At 38.6% G+C, this 18,510-nt stretch overlaps 4 protein-coding genes across 8 annotated transcripts in view; 3 read left to right on the top strand and 1 right to left on the bottom strand.

Moving 5' to 3' along the window:
- Positions 1–517: 517 nt before the first annotated feature.
- Positions 518–13,382, top strand: LOC130433119 (uncharacterized). Of its 3 annotated transcripts, XR_008908535.1 has the most exons (3): positions 518–8,057; positions 11,007–11,137; positions 11,486–13,382. XR_008908535.1 is itself a non-coding variant. In XM_056762829.1 (2 exons), exon 2 carries the CDS (start codon positions 1,688–1,690, stop codon positions 7,580–7,582), a length of 5,895 nt encoding a protein of 1,964 aa, XP_056618807.1. In that variant the 5' UTR covers positions 518–809; positions 981–1,687; the 3' UTR covers positions 7,583–8,308. The 3 variants fall into 3 exon arrangements, 1 of the variants encoding a protein (XP_056618807.1); XR_008908536.1 differs by lacking the exons at positions 11,007–11,137; positions 11,486–13,382 and adding an exon at positions 8,229–8,308; XM_056762829.1 differs by lacking the exons at positions 11,007–11,137; positions 11,486–13,382 and having other exon boundaries at positions 518–809; positions 981–8,308.
- On the bottom strand, positions 8,744–14,327 carry LOC130433120 (CD276 antigen-like). The gene is made up of 5 exons (XM_056762831.1): positions 14,243–14,327; positions 14,104–14,155; positions 10,734–11,108; positions 10,327–10,599; positions 8,744–9,622 (listed from the first exon to the last, which is right to left on the bottom strand). Exons 2-5 carry the CDS (start codon positions 14,150–14,152, stop codon positions 9,519–9,521), a joined length of 801 nt encoding a protein of 266 aa, XP_056618809.1. The 5' UTR covers positions 14,153–14,155; positions 14,243–14,327; the 3' UTR covers positions 8,744–9,518.
- A 37-nt stretch (positions 14,328–14,364) lies between these two features.
- rbm42 (RNA binding motif protein 42) lies at positions 14,365–18,130 on the top strand. The gene is made up of 11 exons (XM_056762726.1): positions 14,365–14,484; positions 15,121–15,188; positions 15,288–15,405; positions 15,595–15,664; positions 15,751–15,819; positions 16,103–16,269; positions 16,381–16,542; positions 16,675–16,812; positions 17,055–17,172; positions 17,273–17,467; positions 17,587–18,130. The coding sequence occupies exons 2-11, from the start codon at positions 15,133–15,135 to the stop codon at positions 17,697–17,699; spliced, it is 1,206 nt and encodes a 401-aa protein (XP_056618704.1). The 5' UTR covers positions 14,365–14,484; positions 15,121–15,132; the 3' UTR covers positions 17,700–18,130.
- Positions 18,131–18,259: 129 nt separating this feature from the next.
- The window catches only part of arhgap33 (Rho GTPase activating protein 33), a 40,179-nt gene continuing 39,928 nt past the window's right edge, over positions 18,260–18,510 (top strand). For all 3 annotated transcript variants that reach the window (XM_056761696.1, XM_056761692.1, XM_056761691.1), the window contains exon 1: positions 18,260–18,464. Coding sequence is in view for 2 of the 3 variants with exons in the window: in XM_056761692.1 (XP_056617670.1) it covers positions 18,446–18,464 (19 nt within the window). In the remaining variant the exon portion in view is untranslated. The remainder of the gene's footprint in view (positions 18,465–18,510) is intronic.

The following is an 18,510-nucleotide window of genomic DNA, read 5'->3' as shown; positions in this document are numbered from 1 at the left end:
ATATGCGAGGCTGTCTGGTGGTTGAAGTAAACATATTTTAAAGTGCAAACACTTGTCAGTATCGCACTCGTACAGACTCTTAATCTGATGGGTAGAATTAAGTCCGTACAGAATGGTGAGCGATTTGACCAATCGGGTGAAAGGGGCGTGACAGCACCGCCCACATGTACGAATCCATATTGAGTCCGAAATCCGTTTTTTAAACGACAAACGAAAAATGAAAAATCGGGGCGAAATCTAATTTTTCGTTTGTTGAACTAAACGAAAAATGAAAATACGAGTCATCTTTCAGTTTCCATTAATTTATTTAATATAGGATATCAAATGAATAAAACGTACACGGACCAATCAAAACCCACAGTATAACCCCCATAGTAAAATTTCTATGAAGATGTTTAAACAATTCAAAATTCAGTCTGTGGTGTTACAGCTATATCAAAACATGTTTCCGCAAGGCCAACAATGAAAAACACTTTTGTTATAAGAAATATTTGATATCAGGTGTGTAAATGTCCGATGACATATTGTAATGCTTATTGATATGATTTGTAAAGTTCATTGAGGTTTTTTGAAACATGGTTAAAATACAATGTTTAGAGAAAATTGTTGATTATAAATTGTTTATATTGTGTTTAAAAATGAAAAGCTTTTCTGTATGTAATGTTACTTTAATAATGCGTAATGCGTCACATGACTAAGAGAGGGAGTGAAGAACTGTGGGTCAGAGAGCAATGGATGCGAACAGGTCGTAACACGTGCGGCTCCTTCAAAATGTATAATCTCTGCATATGGTCCTAAAGGCGCACACGGTATTTTTTTATATTTGTTGCATGTTATAATTTTTATGTTTGAGTTTATGTGCTTTAATGTGTGTAATGTAACGTGTTCTGTATTGTAACAATGAGGCAAGTTGGACTATTTGTTATGGGATTCTGTTGTAAAAGAGGTGTGTTTAAGTTGTATATGTCTTTTATTTGTAGTTTTCACGGTGTCTTTCTTAGACCGTGACATCTTCGGATCGACACAGGAAAGAGAGAGCAAAATAAAAGTCTAAAAGACATCTGTATGATTCGTGGCCGTGATTTATTGGATCAGTGCAGTTAAAGTGAAAACGTACCGCCGAAGTCGACGAGAGTACAGAGTAAAGAAAGACGCCATAAGAGAAAAGACGATATCGCTGGTGTAGGCGGAGCTTCGGTTTGCTGATCGACAGATGACCGGGAGTGTTGGTTTCTGGCATCTTTAGAGATATCGCGTCTTACCAGGAGAGGGCGTGAATTACCTGTGTTGACAACATCGCCGCAAATCTTCGGCAAAGACTTCAGAGTCCAGCGTTACTGTGTGACGTTACTCAATACCGGAAGAAGAGTGCGACCATACAAACATCAGGTTTGACTGTTAACTTTAAAATTTCTGGACATTTAAAAGGACTTTGATAAAAGGGAAACGTTTCATTTAAATATAATTGTGTTTATTTGATTATCATTACATTTACACTTTCTATTATTATCAACATCGTACAATTCAACTGTTGTTCATGTTCTTGCTCTGTTATATGATCTGAGTTCTTAAATGGTATTTTAAGTGTTACTGGGATTTTTCAGTTAAACACTGTCTTGGTCTCAAAGAGTATATAAAGTAGAGCTAAAAAATAATTAAACAAGAAGAAGATAAAGTGCCAGGCACAATGTCAAATAATGAAAGGTTGTTGCAAGGTGAGCAAATGGAGACCAGTCAGACAGAGTTAGAAACAATACAAGAAGTAGAGAAAGGTTCTACTTCTGCCCCTTCTAAAAAAGAACCAAGAAAGTCTTCAAGGGAAAGAAAACTAACTGAAAAAATGCTGGAGCTTAAGCAGCAAGAAATTTCTCAAAAGGAGATTAAGTGGATCAAGCTTTATGAAAGTTGGAAAGATCAAGCGAAAGATACACGTGTCAAAATAAAGGATGAGTGTTCTGAGGAAGACTTAAGTAAAATGATGGATGCCGTAGAAGGACTGGAGACACAAGTAAAAGAAATGTATGAAACCATTCGTTCTCAAACAGCACCTTCTACCGAAATTAGAAGGAAGATGGATTCCTGTACAGCAGTAACAGCAGACCTAATGAGGCTACTGAAAGTACGTATGTGTGAAGTCGGGTTAGAGGAATTTGATGCTACAGGAGAAAATGCAAGAATTCACATGGTGCTGGATAAAGAGTACGCCAACTCAATATTTGGAAGTACAAAATCAAAACACACTGTCCAAAGTAGCCATTCAAAATGTTCGTCCGAAAACCTAAGCATCGCAGCAAAAAGAGCAGAATGTGCAGCACAACTCGCAGCAAAACAGGCTGAAATTAAGATGGAAGAAGCTATAGCTGCACAAAAACAGGAGCTAAAGAGACTGGAAAACCAAAGAGATCTACAAGTAATAGCGGCAAAGCTTAAAGCATACTCTGAAGCTGATTCTAGTGACGAAAGTAGAACCACAGGTAGTGAAGTGGCCAATAGTCCCATTTATTCTCCTAAAGAAATGAAAAAGGAACAGACATTCATTAACATTGACAAAGTGCAACCAAATCAATCTAACGATGATGGATCATTAGCACAAGCCTTGCATGACGCAATGGTTCTTACCAGACTACCAGCACCCGAACCCTCAGTCTTTACAGGCGATCCACTTACATTCTTAGAGTGGAGTTCAAGTTTTAAAGCTTTGATTGAAAGACGATGCACAAATCCAGTTGATAGGTTATTCTATCTAAAGAAATACATCAGTGGTGAAGCAAAATGTGTACTGGAGGGAAGCTTTTTCCGAAAGGATGATAAAGCCTATGAACAGGCATGGGAGCTATTGAACTCTAGATATGGTCATCCCTTTGTAATACAGCGGGCATTTAGAGAAAAACTAAATAACTGGCCCAAGATTAGTTCTAGGGAGTCAGTTAAATTGAGACAATTTAGTGATTTCCTGATATCCTGCAACAATGCTATACCACACATCAAAGGACTTCAGGTGTTAAATGACTGTGAAGAGAATCAGAGAATGGTACAAAAACTCCCTGATTGGGTAACCTCTCAATGGAACCGTTATGTCACAAAGCACTTAAGAGAAACGGAGGAATACCCTAAGTTCAATGAGTTTGCTGAATTTGTGGCCCGTGAGGCAGAAGTGGCATGCAACCCTGTAACTTCCTTTAATGCCTTGAAGTCAACAGAAGAAAGGCCCATCAGAGACGTAAAGCGCCAAAGGGCCAACGCGTTTATAACAAATGTAAAGGCACCTGATAAGTTCTGTACAGTGATGAGGTCGAACAGTGCCGGTGAAAATCAACCAAAGGAATCAAATAAAGTAAATGTCACATCGCCATTTTCAGAGCCAGTTCCATGCCTGTGTTGTGGAGACAGCCACTCCATCCACAAATGTCAGACGTTTGCCAATAAGCCAGTGGAAGAGAAGAAAAGGCTTATATTTGATAACAATCTCTGCTTTGGGTGTCTTAGACGAGGACATAATTCGAGAGAGTGTAGAAGCAAGGCAATTTGTAGCATTTGTAAGAAACGTCATCCAACCCCACTTCATGAAGAACGCTCTTCTGCTGCAGCAGACACATCCTCTCATGCTATCGAAACAGAAGAAACAACTTCTTCCCTTTCTTGCTCTGTTGACAGAGGTTGTGGTGGGAGTACATCCATGATAGTTCCTGTGTGGATTTCTTCATCTACAAATCCAGAAAAACAGATCCTGGTGTATGCCTTACTGGATACCCAAAGCAGCAACACCTTTGTAGACAAAGAAGTATGTGAAGAGATAGGTGCGAGTCTAGAGCCAGTTAAGTTAAAGCTTACCACAATGATGGGAAAAGATTCCATTATTCAGAGTGAGAGAGTCAATGGGCTTCGAGTTAAAGGGCTTCTCTCTCAAAGTCTTGTCAACTTGCCACCCGCCTATACCAGAGATTTCATTCCTCTTGAACGTTCCCACATACCTACCTCTCAGACTGCAAAAAGGTGGAATCATCTAAACAGTATAGTGCAGGAAATGCCAAAGCTGATGGATTGCAAAGTCGGACTGTTGATAGGTTACGACTGCTCAAGAGCACTGGCACCACGACAAGTCATCACAGGAGGTGAAGATGAGCCCTATGCCATTAAGACAGATTTAGGTTGGAGTATTGTCGGTAGCTCACCAAAGGTTGCAAAGTCTACAGAAGTAATAGGTCTGTGCCATCGCGTACACGTCAAGGAAGTTCCACCATTGACACCAGCCACCATCATCAGAGCTCTTGAATCAGACTTCAAGGATACCAACCCTGGAGAAAGGAGCATGTCACAAGATGACATACAATTCATGCAACTATTAAATGAGAAAACAAACTACAATGCGGATGGTCACTTGGAAATGCCCCTACCCTTTAGGACACGCCCACACCTGCCAGAAAATAAGCGGTTGGCTTTGGCACGGCTGAAGCGGTTAAAAGGGAAGCTTGAGAAAAATCCAAAGTTCAAGGAAGACTATGTCAAATTCATGGGAGGTGTTTTCAAGGATGGTGATGCTGAGAGAGCTGAACAACAATCTGAAACAGGAAATGTGTGGTATATCCCTCACCAAGGTGTTTACCACCCTAAAAAGCCAAACAAAATTAGGGTAGTGTTCGACTGTTCAGCCAAGTATGATGGCACTGCACTAAATGATCATCTGCTCGTTGGACCAGATCTTACAAATGGACTGACTGGAGTGCTCTGCAGGTTTCGCAAATACCCTATAGCAGTCATCTGTGATGTGGAGAAGATGTTCCACAGGTTCCATGTAAGCCAGGAGGACAGAGATTATTTACGTTTCTTGTGGTGGGAGAACGGGGATACGAATTCTGAGCCAAAGGAATATCGTATGAAAGTCCATCTATTTGGAGCGGCATCCTCACCTGGCTGCGCAAATTATGGAATGAAGCATCTTGCAAACCAAAATGAGAAAGACTATCCTGCAGCAGCCAACTTCATAAGGAAAAATTTCTATGTTGACGATGGCCTCGTCAGTGTTGAAGATGTGGACACTGCCATAAACCTAGTGAGAGAAGCACAAACTGTGTGTGCCAAAGGAAGACTGCATCTTCATAAATTCATCTCCAATAACAGAGAAGTTTTGGAGTCAATACCTGACAATGAACGAGCAACTGAAATGCATGACGTGGATCTCAGGCATGATGACCTTCCAGTCCAAACTGTGTTAGGAGTGAAGTGGAGTGCAAATAGTGACACCTTCTCATTTAAAGTTATTTTGGATGAGAAACCAGCAACGAGGCGGGGAATTCTCTCAACTATAGCTTCTGTGTTTGACCCACTGGGCTTTCTAGCTCCTTTCCTCCTCCTGGGAAAGAAAATACTACAGGACATGTGCCGAAAGGGCATTGAATGGGATGAACCACTGCCAGAAGAATTAAAGCCACGATGGGAAAGCTGGCTAAATGATCTAAAGAATCTGCAGGGTCTTCAGATTCCAAGATGCATCACATCTGGAAAAATGGAAACGACCCAGAGAATTGAACTTCATCATTTTTCCGATGCGAGTAGTCAAGGGTATGGTCAGTGCTCATACATACGATTGCTGAGTGAAGACAAAGTACACTGCTCTTTAGTCATTGGGAAAGCAAGGGTTGCACCCACTAAAGTTGTGACAATACCCAGGCTTGAGTTATCAGCTGCAGTAGTTTCTTCAGCAGTCAGCAGTATGTTAAGGGAAGAGCTAGAACTCAAAATCGACCAAGAATATTTTTGGACAGACTCAAAAGTAGTCTTGGGCTATATCAATAATGAAGCTAGAAGGTTCCACGTTTTTGTAGCCAATAGAGTTCAAAGAATCAGAGAAACATCAGACCCCGCACAGTGGTACTACGTTGATAGTGACAGTAATCCAGCAGACCATGCCTCCAGAGGCCTCAGTGTGTCAGAGTTGATCAGTTCAAATTGGTTTACTGGACCCAAGTTTTTGTGGGAAAGAGAGATTGTCACGTCGGAGTCAGATCCAGAGCTCTTGGTGGGTGATCCTGAAGTAAAAGTGACACAGGTACTACAAACCAAGCTAGAAAAGGAAGAACAATTTTTGGACAGATTCAGTCGGTTCTCAAAATGGCATACAGCATTGAAAGTGGTCGCTCGAATCCAGCAACTAGCTAAAGGAAACAAATTCCCAAAGCCCATAAATGTCGAGGACTTAAAGAAAGCAGGTGTCGCGCTTATAAAATTGGCACAAAAGGATGCATTCGAAAAAGAAATGGAAACACTAAGTCATGGCAAACTTCCAAATAACAATCAATTTTTCCAGCTTGATCCAGTGCTGCACGATGGCGTTCTCAGAGTAGGGGGGCGTTTAACCAAAGCTTCCTCACCTTTGGACTTGAAGCATCCAATAATCCTGCCAAAGAATGGTTCGGTGACACGTCTAATTTTGGGTCACTGCCATGAGAAAACTCAACACCAAGGCAGAGGGCAAACCCTTAACGAACTGAGAGCTAACGGTTACTGGATTGTTGGTGGCAGTAAAGTTGTAGCTAACTACATTAAGCAGTGCGTTACATGCAGAAGAGCTCGCAGGCCAACAGAAACACAGAAGATGGCAGACCTACCTGCTAACCGTGTTGATCCCTCGCCACCGTTTTCCTACTGTGGCATGGATTGTTTCGGGCCATTTCACACCAAGCAAGGCCGTAAAGAGTACAAGAGATATGGCCTCATATTCACCTGTCTCTCTTCTAGAGCAATTCATGTGGAAATGCTGGAAGACCTTACTACTGATGCTTTCATAAATGCTCTGCGGAGTTTTATAGCAATCCGTGGTGCTGTAAGAGAAATCCGGTCAGATCAAGGCACAAATTTCATTGGGGCAAAGAATGAACTGACGAAGGCACTTAACGAGTTGGACAAAGAGAGACTAACTGCATACTTAGCCCAAAAACAATGTGACTTTACATTCAATGTACCTGATGCCAGCCACATGGGGGGTATTTGGGAAAGGCAGATCAGAACAATTAGGAGTGTCTTAAATTGGGTCCTCTCTCAAAGTGCTGGCAGATTAGATGATGCTTCCTTAAGAACCTTCCTTTATGAAGCCATGTCTATCATAAATTGCCGTCCACTCACCACTGATACCATTAATGACCCAAAGAGCCTAGAGCCTCTTACCCCAAACCACTTGCTCACCATGAAAGCTTCTGTACCGCTGCCACCACCAGGAAAATTTGAAGCAGAAGACCTTTATTCCAAAAAAAGGTGGCGTAGAGTCCAGTACTTGACAGAGCAATTCTGGGGTAGATGGAAAAGGGAGTACTTGGCAAACATAGCACTCAGACAGCGCTGGCATTCCGCAAAACGAAATGTAAAAATCGGAGATGTTGTCATTCTCCAAGAGGACGCACTTCCACGCAATGGCTGGAGACTAGGAAGAGTGCTTGATGTTCGTACAGATGAAGATGGATTGGTGCGAAAGGTCACAATTCAATTAGGCGATAGAAAGGCGAGTAAAGAGGGCAAAAGCAAAAACAATAATTTTTCTATTCTTGAACGTCCAATTCATAAATTGGTTGTGCTTGTAGAAAACAACTAAATTTGTGTGGTAATCTCTAAATGCAATAATGCATGGAATTTGAAGTACTCATTTAACATGAACATGGATAAGTAAAAACACAATTTGTTCTGATGTTTGATTTTGAAAATTACTGGATTTATTCAAACATTTATTGAAGTTCATCATAAATCATAGTAATTTGATGGGAGTGTAAATGTCCGATGACATATTGTAATGCTTATTGATATGATTTGTAAAGTTCATTGAGGTTTTTTGAAACATGGTTAAAATACAATGTTTAGAGAAAATTGTTGATTATAAATTGTTTATATTGTGTTTAAAAATGAAAAGCTTTTCTGTATGTAATGTTACTTTAATAATGCGTAATGCGTCACATGACTAAGAGAGGGAGTGAAGAACTGTGGGTCAGAGAGCAATGGATGCGAACAGGTCGTAACACGTGCGGCTCCTTCAAAATGTATAATCTCTGCATATGGTCCTAAAGGCGCACACGGTATTTTTTTATATTTGTTGCATGTTATAATTTTTATGTTTGAGTTTATGTGCTTTAATGTGTGTAATGTAACGTGTTCTGTATTGTAACAATGAGGCAAGTTGGACTATTTGTTATGGGATTCTGTTGTAAAAGAGGTGTGTTTAAGTTGTATATGTCTTTTATTTGTAGTTTTCACGGTGTCTTTCTTAGACCGTGACATCTTCGGATCGACACAGGAAAGAGAGAGCAAAATAAAAGTCTAAAAGACATCTGTATGATTCGTGGCCGTGATTTATTGGATCAGTGCAGTTACAAGGTGAAATCTTTCATCTGATTCAAAAAAAGTTCTTCATTTTGTTGTCAAATTGTGCAGATGTTAGGTTTGTGTTTTAATAAACGTATCATCTGTATTTGCACACATTCACACACTCAATATGCATGCTTGTAAAGCAGTATGTTTTTGTCTCACTACAATTTTTTTTAAACTCTTTATTGTTCTTAAGGAATAAGGTTAAATCAAGCTTGCACTGTGGCTATTTTGGCCAGGTCTTGCTGTTGCAGAGAATGACATGAATCCAAATAGGGCAAATATAAAGGAATATTCACCTGTTGTGGAGCAGAGGATAAAACTCTTAAGACAAGAAAATGAATATATAGACAGATACTAACTATATTTGTGGTTAAAGCATGAGCTAATGGTTTAAGTAAAGAAAGTATAAAGTGCATTATGAACAAACACTGACGATAACTTCACTGACGAGTTTCCATAATATTAATAGAGAAAGAGGTATAGTTCCAGTCCATGATGATGTGTTTGGAGAAGAAGATTAGATTAGATTCAACTTTATTGTCATTACACATATACAAGTACAGTGTAACGAAATGTAGTTTAGGTCTAACCAGAAGTGCAATTAGCAAGTGCAGGATATACAGTGTTAATAAATACAGAATACAATATTAGGAAAATACTATACAATGGGCATGTACTATGAGAATGTGACAGTCGGTATGTACTAAGGACAATATATACAGAAGGATATATACTGTGAACATTAATGTACAGGTGGTTATGAACAGATAACATTATAGACTATACAATAGTGCAAGTGATTTGAGTGTGTATTAGTCACAGACATTAGCTTTTAAAGTAACAGTGCAGTAGATGAGTTGATGCGGTTATTAAAGGTACAGTGCAGTACATGAGTTATTGAAGTTATAGTGCAATACATGAGTAGATGCAGTTATACAAGAAACACCTATCGATGATGATGCTTGATGCCGTTTTGAATCAGACTCTCCTTCAGACTATTAAAGACCCACAAATACACACAAAACAACAATATAACTGCCATAAAAATGGAATACAAAGAGGACAAAAAAGTAAGAACAGACTTCAATTCTCTCTGCACCATGAAGCCGATATTAAAGCATAATCAGATTAAAAAAAATATATACATTTTTTTGTGTAAGTCGATATGTTCATTGCTTTCTCTGAAACAGCAGCATTAAGACAGCAGGTATTAATACCAATAGAGCGATGCCAAACCCAATCCTGCACCGTGGACTTTGTTCTTTACAGCATGCTATGGAATAAGCAAATTTGTAATTAGGATGCAGCTTTAATTATGCTGATTCAAAGTGTGAAGTTTAAACATGTCTAACTATAAAGGACAATTCATTTGGTTTACATCAGAGTTTAATTTCTCATAGAAATAGTTGATCAAAGACAAAAATTCTGTCATCATTTATTCACCCTGATGTCGTTCAAAACCGGTACAAGACCGGTATATTGTTTGGAGAAATGTCTCAGGGGTTTTGTGTCAGTACATGTTTCAGTGTCAGCTGTTTTGTTCAGGATTACACAAGGTTGAGTAAAGAATAAAAAAAACTTTTAAGTAAACTATCGCTTTAATATTTGTTAATGCGATAGGTGCCATAACCAAGTTGGTTTAACCAATATTGTTTTACAGCATAAAATAAATAAAAAAAATTATAAATGTTATATATGTATCCATTCATAATATATTAATTAATTTAGTATAAAAAAGTAATATATATATATATATATATATCAGGATTTCAAATCCTTTTAGGCTTAGTAACTCACAACATTTTCTTCATTATCAATTCGCTTTAGATGAAAGTGTCTGCTAAATAAATGCACTTGTTAAATTGATAATACAGAATTATCCCTAATCATTTTTTAGCTTGTTTATAAATAAATCTCAAAGTATTATTTTTACAGAAATGTTTAGAAAACTAATAAAAATCTATTGTTGTGAAATACCTGGATGAGGATGTAGTGTAAGTGATCTGCTGAACTTTTGTGACAGCACATCCAGGCTCATCTCTACTCTCACAGTTTCTGTGGAGTTCAGGTTCAAGGTCATGTTGCTTTGCAGTCTATAGCGCCCTCTACTGTCAAGTATAAGTGTTGTATTTTCATATCCCAAGGGTGCAGACCAAGTCACAACAGGTTTAGGAAAACCATGAGATGAAAGACTGATGATGATATTCTCGCAGAGATACTGAACTGCAATTTCAGGTTCATCGTATGGAGCTTGAGGGGTTGAAAAAGATCATATTAGTTAACTGACAACTAAAATAAAGTGTGTAGTTTCAGTCTGCGGTAACAATAAGAATTGTGCTAAAGGCTTTACAGCTTACTACTTGTAAACGTGTTACCTCACTCACCTGCTACAAGCAAATGCACCGTCTGTTCATCAAATGGTCCAATGTTGCATGTCACATAACACTTATATTCTCCATTATGTTCTGGCTGAATGTCAGTTAACATTAGTGATGCATTTCCTGCCTGTAACTGGTCTTGGAAGAGAGATGTTCGTCCTTTGTAAACTTCATTCTGTTTTTCAAGCTGATCACTGTTTCGATAGAAGCTGTGCACCACTGTATCACCATGCTGCCAGTTTATAACTAACATTTCAAAATCTATATTTGGTTGAACAGGAAACAAGCAACTGAGCACAGCATCTGAACCTGGAGCAGCTACAACCTTCTTCACAAGAACCTCCTGAGAACTCCCTCCGGACCACAGTAAGGGGCTGTGTGCTGAAGAGATCACATGAAAACAGTGACGGGTGAGATATACTGAAAGATTAAAACATGGCGGGTTTCAAATTAAAATAGTAACTAACCAGGGCATGCCAACAATGCTCGGAATAATTTAAATATGGGGACCAAAACATAATCTAACATATAAAATATATGCTTCAATGATGTCTTTTACAATGTAATATACAGTATATTGCCTATACAATACTCTTAATCAGACTACTGTTACTTTTTTATGGATTACATGAATAAATATTGTTCACAGAATGGCAGAAAATTGTTAACAGTACAGTGATTTTCCCTACAATTCTTTTTTTTCTAATTTTGTTCAAATTTTTTACCGCTTACACTGTATATGTTTGGGATTCTTCTAGCTTTTTCTGGCAGATGCAAAATGGAGCGGCACTCAGCATTTAATGGCTGGATATCATGCTGAGATCACAACACCTTGACGGGAAATCTTGTCACATTGTAATCTCGTGAGATTTTGTGGCACAAGTTGTTTTATCTTCATTTTACTGTATATTTTATGTTAATATACAATAGTAGGCCACAGGCAGGGTAACATTGTTGTTTTTTCAGTAATAAACAGCTTGTGAAATGTGAAAAGGTATTATTGTTCAGATTGTTAAACTTCATAAGTTTAACAGGGGTTACTTCAATAAAACCACAGACAGTAAGACTAATATTTTCTACTTTTTAGACTGTGAATATTTTAGACTAAGGATAATAAAGGTACGGTAGGTACCACAGATACGTGATTTGAGCATTTGAGCATGAACCGAGACGTTCACTTTCAGTCGGTCTCTCGACGTTGTGTTGAGAGACAGACTGGGGACCTATCTCTACACGACACGGCGCTGAGCCGTATCACAACCTCAAGCTGAGCAACACTGACTAGCTTGGCGAGTCACAAGTGAGCAGTACAGCGAGACGTAATCTTCAAACGTAACAGTAGTGGACATACTGAGAAGCCTGTACTGACAGTCATCACGGACAGAGGTGTACGCCTTCAAAGTGAGGCGCCGTCCGAGCCTGTAGCACTGGGGAAAACACTGCTCTCCTCTTGGAGAGTGTGTTACGGAGACCACATCCTGCCATATGGGAGGTACATGTGGAGACACTGGGGCAACAGTCCTAGTATAGGGGTCCACCATGATTATTGCTGTATATTGTAGAGGTGGGCGATATATATCGTCTGCGATAATATCGAGTTTGTTGTGTAAACGATGTGCAAATTCTCATTATCGAGTATTTAAATTACTCCGAAAAAACACGCATTAAAACGCCACACATTCAGAGGCTGCAGCAGGGCGTCACGTGATTGCTGTTCTGCGCATACACGTCGTCATCTCTCTCACAGGCATGGTAAGCGAATGGCCGCCCGCAAGTTGAACACCGGCGCTGTGCCGAAATCTGTGACCCATCGAAATCTGTGACTAGAGAGCTGTTTCGTAATTATTCACGCGAGAACGTGCCTGGCACGTGAACGCGAGCGCGGAAGGGGAGTTTCTTAACTGTTTACCTGACCGCCGACTCCACGATGACGTCATGTTGCCTCGCGCTCTTGTGTTTGTGTAGCTTATGCGCGAAGCCGACTTCTGGAGAATCAGAAGCGGCGACTGAATACTGCACAACAAGCTCTTTCATTTAAAAGACAAGACCCGAGTACATTCTGTATTATCATGACGGATTTGTCTTGGCTCATAATTTGAACTAAATCTACATGTGAACAGTGAGCAGTTTGCCTATAATGTTCTATAAAGTTTCAGAATCTGTCCATGCCAGTGTGTGCTTTAATAATAGTGACTATAGTTTATTTGTCTGTAAATTGTGGACCTTGTTTACTTTGATGTCATTTGTTAACAAATGTATATTATATTATTTAAGATAATCTGATTTGGAAGTGCACCTTTTGGGCAGATTTTCCTTTTGATTTTTGTGCAATCTTTGTACTGGGCAGTACTTGAAGTTAGGTATTTGTTCAATAAGGCCATAGGTGGTAAGGCAATAAGGCCCTAAGGAAACATGGTTGTGTGCAATATGTTACAGATCAGAGTACTTTATTTACAGATGCTATTTGTTCATTATTATTATTATTTCATCTTGCTTGTATGCTGCACAATTTACATTACAGCAGAGGTGTACAACTGAATGTTTACTCAGAGTTTGATGTTCTTACACTAGTTCAATTAGTATTTTGTATGTCTTTGAATTGTTTTTACTTCAATACTTACATGTTAAAGAAAATAAATAAGCAATGTTTTCATTTTACATTGTGCCCATTATTATCATCAGTGATGAATTAACTCTTTTTTTTAAATCTATTTAAATTGCCTTTTTAAATCACATTTTTAATGGATATCGTGTAATTATCGTTATCGTTAAAATCACCAAAAATATCTAGATATTATTTTTTGTCCATATCGCCCACCCCTAGTATATTGTGAAAAATGTCTGCGTCTATAACTTTAAATTATTTATTATTTTAATGCCTTTCAGACCTTTGTCCTGCATATAAAACGATTTATGCAGCTAAGTAATTTGACTATAATCTGTAGTCTTACGAAATTTGACCAAGTTTTTGTTTGTGGTAAAAGTGTACTAAACATGTTTGTGTGTATTGATTAATATAGGCAAACCATGGTTTTAATACAGTACCTTTGGGTTTGAACAGGTACTAAGTAGGTACATTATGGTTTTTGAAATTGTTGCGTTTTGGAAAACGATTTTGTCACTATAATGGACAATAGAAACATTATTTGTAATAAGTAGAAAAAACGAATGGGTTTCAGTTGGGGCCATCCCGCAATATATGCACACCATATGGATTTATATATATATATATATAATTTAAACTATAAGTGAGTACACTGCTTTATTAAGTGCTCGATGTATTTAAAAAAATATTTCTGGATTTACCAAGTTACTCGCGCGTAATACCGAATTTAGTGTAACGTTTTGTAACCACATTGTGAATGTAAAAACCTACCAAAAATAAATATAGCAGTCCAAGTCATCCAGCATGTATGAAAGCACATCGCCTGTAAAGATCATACAATATTATATTAAACACTGTTAAAAAAATAAGGAGACGGAATAAGATTTAGGTTTAACCATCATAGCCATACCCACGTGCTCTGACAAAGATGTAGTGATGAATGGAAGATGAATGGACTTTTCTTTCGTTTTCATTCGGTTCAAACTCCAACTCAGCAGGTGGCGATAAAGCACCACAAGCGTTGGACGGCAAGCGCAACAAAAACTATCGCGACGGAAGCAGATGATGAAGATCCGGTTTATGTGATCTGTTTTGTTGTATTTTATTTTCCTGCATGGTTGTCTGAAATATTTTATTTCTACAGCGATCACTGTAAGTGTTTTTTTTTTATCAGTCTTATACTGCAACGTAGTTTTGAGATTTTGTCCTATTTCGTTTTACTCGTTTAAACAGAATCATGTGGCATCATCTAAACATTGAATCATTTACTGATATAACGTTAACGTTACGTATTAATGATGTTCGTCCTGACGTCTCTGTGTATGTTGTTTAAAATTAGATTTAACTTCATTATTTTCTTATTTAAATAGATTGGCTCTGTGTCAAAATCTAGCTGTATATAATGTTTATTGCCGGACTCAGTAGTGTCTTATGTCAGGGTTTCCACAGTAACGTTAGCAGATTTTCACTACACAATTGTCTTGTTAAGACCACTGTATCCGTAGTACACACTATGCACGTATTTATTTATTTTAAACGTGTTTCAGCTTAAATTTATCTTAAATTTAGTTTATTTTCAGTTTTCTGTTTGATAGAGAGAGAGAGAGAACCGTTACATAATATCTTAAATTGTTAACCGGGTGCAAAACCACCACCTACTATGTTGGAGAGACCAGATACTGACACAAAAAATATAATAATCATTGTCATCATTAATATCATTGTTGTTGACAGTGTTGCTATATTGCGAGTGTGACAAACCTAATGACTGGTTTGTTTGTTTTGCAGGAGAAGCTCAAGATGGCTTTAAAATCTGGAGAAGAGCGTTTGAAAGAAATGGAGGCGGAGATGGCGCTGTGAGTTCCTCACATATCACTCGTTCATTTTTGTGCACATTTGTAGTGTTATGGTAAAGGGATTTTGTCTCTGTTCTGATGTTCTTGGTTCGCCTATAGCTTTGAGCAGGAGGTCTTGGGAGGACCTGTGGCCGTCTCTGCTGGTGCCCCAACGGTGGTTGAAGGTCTGCCAGTCGCCATTGTTAGGCACATCATTGGTACAAACACTTACAGAGAGGTAATCTCTACACACTCAGAGATTGTTGCATAGAATCCATCACATACCAGTAGACATCATTATAATTTCTAATATAACCATTAAATCCATTTAATGTTCTATTGTGTTTTGGGTAGGGTTCTTTAGTTTTTTTTTCAGCAGGGTGATGTATCAATTACAGACTAATCTGTGTTTTATTTTTTTTATAAGGTCCAGCAGAGTTTGGACGCCAGAGCTGCTACTTATGTTGGTCCTCCACCAACTGCATTTGTTGGCCCCGGTACAGCTATTTGAATGTACATTTAGTTTACTTTTAATAAACAAAGGCGCATTTGTTAATTTGCAGCTTTTTGCATTTTTCTGTAGCCATGCCGCCAGTGAATGCACCTCCTATGATGCGTCCCGCATTTGTCCCACACGTCCTGCAGAGACCAGGTATTAAATTAAATCTCCAGTCTTAGGTCACAGAGATTTTATTTCAGACTTACTTCAGTTTAATAATTTTTTCTGGAATGTGATTTTCCAAGAGGCATTTTTTTGAATATTGTGATATTGACCAAAAAGTAATATACACATTGTAAGGAAAATATGCATATTGTATTTAATATAGCCTCTTAATTAAGTGGTATAAATATTAACCATGAGGAAATGAGGACTCATTTGATAGTCTGAATTACATTTAAACTTATTGAGTGACCAAGAATGCGTTCTCTCTTAGTGGGTCAGAGAATGCCTGTCATGCGTGGTCCGCCTCCTCAGGGCATGATAGCACCTCCTCTACCTAGACCCCCACCACCTCCACCCATGATGATGGCGCCGCCCATGTCAGGACCACCTCAGCATCACATGGCTCCAATCGGACCGCCCATAGGACCCATGCCACCAGTGAGTATTTATTAAATCGTAATCGGCAGTCTAAATTAAGATTCTTTTTGTACTGTACGATACATTGTCAGTGTAGCAAACCTGAGATTTTTAAGTTTGTGTCTTCGACAGGTTGAAGGCATGAACCCCATGGCACCACCAGGACCACCGCGGCCTATGGCTCATGCACCTCCAAAAATGACTCCTAGCGTAATACAGGCAGCTCCTACGGTTTACACCGCACCTCCTACTCCCAAGAGAGCAGATTTAAAAAGCCTAAAACAAGCCCGCATGGTAAAGTATAAACAGACACATTATTTCCAACTAAATCCACGTAATCCAAATAGTAATGAATAAATCCCAAATAGTCAAAACTTTTTTTAGCATCTTAAATATCTTTGGAAAATCTTATATTTTGTCTGTCAGGAGGAGTTGTCAGCTCTGGTGGCAGAGCAACAGGCTGTAGTGATGGCCGCTGGACTCCTTGAAGCAAAGAAGGAGATGGCATCAGATGACAGCATGATGGGGCTGAGCAAGCCGGAACCTGAGCCAGTATACACTGAGGTTTAATACAATTTGTTTTAGATCTGTTCAGGGTGATCCTTCTTGTAGTAGTGAAGTGCTTAGCACTATACCACAGGCATAACCAAACAGAATTAATATAAGCTTCACAAACATTCCCACCATCTGCCATCAGTCAGAGAAAAGCAGATGGTTGGTCGTTGTTATTAGTTTTTTTTGAAAGAATTTACTTCAAAGGTCAGTATAGAGATTGTTTTAATAATGCATGATTCCTACTTTTATAGACTGCTGATACCAGCACGGAAGAAAAAAAGAAAACTAAACAGGAGAAGATGAAGAAATGCATCCGGGTTGCGGCTGGCGTCTCATGGGAAGACACCAGCCTTTTAGACTGGGAATCAGGTGTGTGGGCACCCTACAAAACTCGGTCTTCCTGCATAAAAAACGAGCCTTTAATGTTAATTGTCTTATTTCCTGTTATCTCTCTTGGTCGATTTTCCAGATGATTTCCGGATATTTTGTGGTGATCTGGGAAATGAAGTGAACGATGATATCCTGGCAAGAGCATTCAGTCGCTATCCGTCCTTTCTGAAGGCGAAGGTGATTCGAGACAAACGCACAGGGAAAACAAAGGGTTACGGCTTTGTGAGTTTTAAAGATCCCAACGATTACGTGCGTGCCATGAGAGAGATAAACGGTGAGCCCGCGGACAAAATGAACGTGAATTTAGATCAATGCAGTAATGCTCGCTCAATATTCTTAGAAAGTACAGAAAATCCTGCTGTCTTTAAACAAATGTATTGTTTTGAATTGTAGGGAAATATGTGGGTAGCAGACCTATCAAACTGAGAAAGAGCTCATGGAAGGATCGTAACCTGGAGGTTGTACGTAAGAAACAAAAGGAGAAAAAGAAGTTGGGCCTGAGATAATCCATCTGCAACAAAACTGTGGACTTCATTTGTGCAACCAACCTGGATAAAATATAACAGACTTGGAGTTAGTCACAGACCTGCATAATAACACTGTTGCAACATCAACCGTATGGCCTGAGAGACACATTCATGTAATGTTAATATTATGCACTGAACTCTCCCTCACTGCACGCTGTAAAGTCATGCATATTATTTCTCTTCTCCAAAAAAAGCATTTTCAGATGTATACGGTATGGTAACGAAACTGATTTGGATGTTGAAAATGTTTTTTTAGTTTTCTTCCTCATTTGTTAAACTCATTTCAAAAACAGCAGACATCAATATTCAGGAAGACCATTTGATTTTGTTGAGTTGATGTTTTATGTAATAGAAATAAAAAAATGCTGATATTTTTAATAAACGGACGAGTTGTGTAGTTTAAAACGTAACCTGTATTGTTGGTGTTTCTTTCACAATAACATGGTGCCGTTGAAAACAACCACTAGGTGGTGTCCCAGAGTATTAAATCTGCTTTGAATAATACTTCAATTTGACGCTTCCTTCAAGTAAAGTAATAAAAAATGACAGGCAACCCATTTTGAGACTGGTGCCAGTAGTGATTCAAAGCAAATGTTTTTTTTTTCAAAATTCTACTTTAAATTGCATGACCTTCTGAAAGGCTCATTTCCTAAAGCTGGTGTAAAAAGCAGAAATGTATTTCACTGCCTGAACAACTGAGACACGCATCACAACACCAGGGTAAAATGCAACGAAGGTCGACACGTGAGTTGATCTTGGATTTATTCTTAATCTATGTAAAGAAAGCTCT

The sequence above is a fragment of the Triplophysa dalaica genome, chromosome 12 (genome assembly GCF_015846415.1).
Source record: "Triplophysa dalaica isolate WHDGS20190420 chromosome 12, ASM1584641v1, whole genome shotgun sequence".
Lineage (NCBI taxonomy): Eukaryota > Metazoa > Chordata > Actinopteri > Cypriniformes > Nemacheilidae > Triplophysa > Triplophysa dalaica.
The sequence above is the reverse complement of the archived record's forward strand: the minus strand, read 5'-3'. Positions and strand labels throughout refer to the sequence as shown.

Coding starts and splice junctions, on each gene's coding strand:
- LOC130433119 (XM_056762829.1), top strand. CDS start 1,688: ATGTCAAATAATGAAAGGTTGTTGCAAGGTGAGCAAATGGAGACCAGT.
- LOC130433120 (XM_056762831.1), bottom strand. CDS start 14,152: ATGTGCTTTCATACATGCTGGATGACTTGGACTGCTATATTTATTTTT. Junction 10,600..10,733: donor GGTGCATTTGCTTGTAGCAG/GTGAGTGAGGTA, acceptor CAACCCCTCAAG/CTCCATACGATGAACCTGAA. Junction 9,623..10,326: donor TACACTACATCCTCATCCAG/GTATTTCACAAC, acceptor CTTATTCCATAG/CATGCTGTAAAGAACAAAGT.
- rbm42 (XM_056762726.1), top strand. CDS start 15,133: ATGGCTTTAAAATCTGGAGAAGAGCGTTTGAAAGAAATGGAGGCGGAG. Junction 15,820..16,102: donor ACACGTCCTGCAGAGACCAG/GTATTAAATTAA, acceptor GTTCTCTCTTAG/TGGGTCAGAGAATGCCTGTC. Junction 16,543..16,674: donor GCCTAAAACAAGCCCGCATG/GTAAAGTATAAA, acceptor TTTGTCTGTCAG/GAGGAGTTGTCAGCTCTGGT.